This window comes from Otolemur garnettii, unplaced genomic scaffold (assembly GCF_000181295.1).
Source record: "Otolemur garnettii isolate 467f Iridium unplaced genomic scaffold, OtoGar3 scaffold00247, whole genome shotgun sequence".
Classification (NCBI taxonomy): domain Eukaryota; kingdom Metazoa; phylum Chordata; class Mammalia; order Primates; family Galagidae; genus Otolemur; species Otolemur garnettii.
Genome location: NW_003852642.1, coordinates 9,086 through 12,608, shown reverse-complemented (window position 1 = coordinate 12,608; position 3,523 = coordinate 9,086). Strand labels below are relative to the sequence as shown.

Genomic DNA, 3,523 nt, shown 5'->3' with positions numbered 1-3,523 from the left:
CATTAAAATGAGAAAGCAAGTAGAAAGCTTTCAAAAAGACCTTGTTTTCTCCTTGGAAAAGAATAAACCACTTTCTTCTAAGTCCCATTTCAATATGAACTAAGAAAAATGCAGTTACAATTTGACCTTAGTTTTATTTTTACTTGCACTAGCATACCATTTATTTGTCTCTGAAGAACTGCTCTATTAGACTGATTCTAATCTCAAAAGGTAATAGACTTTGTATAAATCAAAGGAAGCATCCTAAACAATCAATTGAATTGACTATATTGTGTATTCATGGAATTCACTCTCTGTGTGTTGCCTTAGAACTGGTAACAAACGAGGTCAGTGTGAAGGCATTCCTATTCCATCAACACTTAACTTTAACTTTTTACACCAGAGTTTTTCCATAGCATTTTTTATCTCTGAATTTCTCAAGGTATATATTAAAGGATTCAACATGGGAGTGATAACTGTATAAAATAAAGCCATGAATTTATCAATAGGGAAGGTAGACACAGGTCTAACATACATGAACATACAGGGAACAAAAAAGAGGACAACCACGGTGATGTGGGAGCTGCAGGTAGACAGGGCCTTATGCCTCGCTTCATGACTATAAGTCTTAAGGGATCTTAGGATGACTCCATAGGAGATGAGGAGAAGGATAAAGACCACTATGCAGATTGCTCCACCATTGGCAACAACAGTAAGACCTATAAGGTAGGTGTCTATGCACGCAAGTTCCAATAATGGGTACATGTCACAGATGAAGTGGTTAATGACATTGGGCCCACAGAAGGGTAGATTATACACAAAAACAATTTGAGCCATGGAGTGCACAAAGCCTCCAACCCAGGCCAGCACCAACAGAAGGGTGCAAACTCGCCTATTCATGATGGTCAAATAGTGCAGAGGCTTACAGATGGCCACATAGCGATCATAGGCCATCACCACCAGAAGGAAGACCTCAGCTCCCCCAAATATGTGTTCTATAAAGAGCTGGCCCATGCAGGCTGGGAAGGATATTGTCTTTTTATCACAGAGTGAGTCTGCAATCAATTTGGGTGTAATGGCAGAGGAATAAGCAGCATCCATGAGTGACAGGAAGGCCAGGAAGGAGTACATTGGGGACTCCAAGGAGGGGCTCCTGAGGATAGTCACCACAATGAGCAGGTTGCCCACCATTGTCACAGTGTATATGAGCAAAAACATTACAAATAATGCTTTTTGCCCATCAGGATCCTGAGTGAAGCCTTGGAGGATGAATTCTGTAACATTGTTTCTCTCTCTCATTTACTCTTCAGTAAGGTTTATATGAGAGCTGACAGTTCAGAACAGGACCTAGAATGAAATTGTGAACAGTTATGAACACACCCATGTCATGACGCATATTTGCATCCCATCATTGTGTCTACAATAGTACATAGCCCTAGGATATACTAAATGTCTACTGAGTACGTTGCCATTAGGGTCTCACAGAAAAGCGATGTCACGGAGAATAAGCACAGTTATTGAAATTGTGTTTTAAATAAAGGTGACCATTTGCTCACTCAGGCAAAATGACAAGCTTCTTTATTTACAATTGGTTTATATAGGGAATTTTGTACATGTGCACTATACAGCAATGACCTCATTGATCCATTTAAACATCAATTTACTACCTTGTGATTAGCTCCTTCCTAGTAATCTGATAATTCACCTAACATACACCTTTTAACATGACCCTTTCAACATAACCCAATTGAATATAACTTAATGGAGAACATGTTGTCAGCCATTACTTCTTTGTTCTTATCTGATGAAGCCTGAGGCTATGGAGGAACAAAGTAGATTGAACACCCACCCTTGCTGGCCTTGCTGTTTAGAGGCTGTTACTTTGGATCTTTAAACAAGGCATAAGGAATCTTCTAGGGCATGCAGAAATTTGTATGCAAACCTCCACTCCCATGTGGGCCTTAAGTCAGGAGGCTTTTGCTGGAACGTTTTATAAGGAATTTTCAGGTTGGACTTCTCAAAAGCCTTTCATGAGCCCAGGTTTTATCTGTGCCATTAGATACCTGTATGCATTGGGTAAATTTCCCTTCTCTTGAGGTCCCCAATCACATTTCTATTCCCAGACCCATCAGCAAGAGACCTTTGTTACTTACCACAGATCAGGAAAGGTTACTGATAGGTATCTGGCCAGTTTTCCGAAGGGCTTTTTTATGGGCCTTATAAAGTCAACCTTAATTCCTTAACGCCATCATGGGATGCTTGGGCCACCCAACCAACCTGGCCATAAGGGATTCTGCCTCAGTTTCTCACAAGTATGCCTGCACAGTCTTTTCACTGCTCTCTCTCAAATGGCTCATTTTGCCAGAAGCATATAGGTGTTTTGCCTATATGAGTAGCTCTTCCAAAGCTCACAAAGGATTTTCTTTAACAATTCCACTTCTCTCCAGATGTTTTTCTTTAAGGTCCACAATTAAAAGTTTCCATTTCTAAGTTTTAGCATATATTCTATAAAGAACAATAGAATAGGGCCAAACAATTATTCCTACATCATCTCTTTATTTCAAATATCTTACTTCATGGCATAGGCATCAGCTATAAACACTAAGGAAAGTGTTCCTGCTCTCGAGAGCACCACTCTCTGGTGGTGACAATAAACTAGAAATAAATAAATTGGCATACAGGCTGTCCTTTGAAATGTGGAGCAGTTGTGGAATCTTTACAATATGATTTGTGAAGCAACAAACGTAACCCCTTCTGAAATATCTCACTCAATACTACGAAAATCCACTATCATAACTTTAATTCTTTATACCCAGAGGATATTCTGTCTTCATGAATCTCTTCTCAAATACTAAGAGACTATATATTGACTTACATTAAATAACAAAAAAAAAAATTTAACACTTTTGTAGTCTGATTTTGCCTCTTAAGAAGCTATGATCCTCTTCATTACATCTATTTGTACTACAATACCTACCACACTTTTACATCATCCAACTTTTGGCATGTGATTTTAAACTGAATCGATCTAACTCATGGCTATCACCAACTACCACACAGCATCTAACATTATTTATCAGAACTATTGGGATTCACTAGGAAGTGAGGCAGCATTAAATAGACACTGAAAAGACAGATCAAGAACACTGGGATATGGTTTTATTTATCATATTCTTTACATGCTGTGAGAGCAACGTCAGTGTCTAGACTCCAAAAAGAGGAATCCTCATGGGAAAATTCCAAGTTCAATGTGACAGTTGTTTTCTTAGTGTAAGTACAGGACTGTCTCAGCACCTTGGAAAATGATGGGACTCAACTAGACAATCTCAGAATGCTTTCAAGTTGAACTATCTATCATCCTATTACTGCAGCCTGCTTTATTCTACTCTGCTGACATTTCCTTCCATTTTCATATTTTTATACTTAAATAACAATGTCACAGATTATCACTGTTACTGAAAAATGCAGGCCAATAGCAAGTGAGCTTTGATCATTACAGTGAGGAAATGATAAAATAATGTTTCTCATTCAGGGTGTACCTATT

The 3,523-nt window shown here is 38.6% G+C and overlaps 1 protein-coding gene across 1 annotated transcript; it reads right to left on the bottom strand.

Annotated features, from left to right (window-relative positions):
* Positions 1-327: 327 nt before the first annotated feature.
* Positions 328-1,278, bottom strand: LOC100954268 (olfactory receptor 4A5-like). The gene has a single exon (XM_012813158.1). It carries the CDS (start codon positions 1,276-1,278, stop codon positions 328-330), a length of 951 nt encoding a protein of 316 aa, XP_012668612.1.
* Between the last annotated feature and the right edge of the window lie 2,245 nt (positions 1,279-3,523).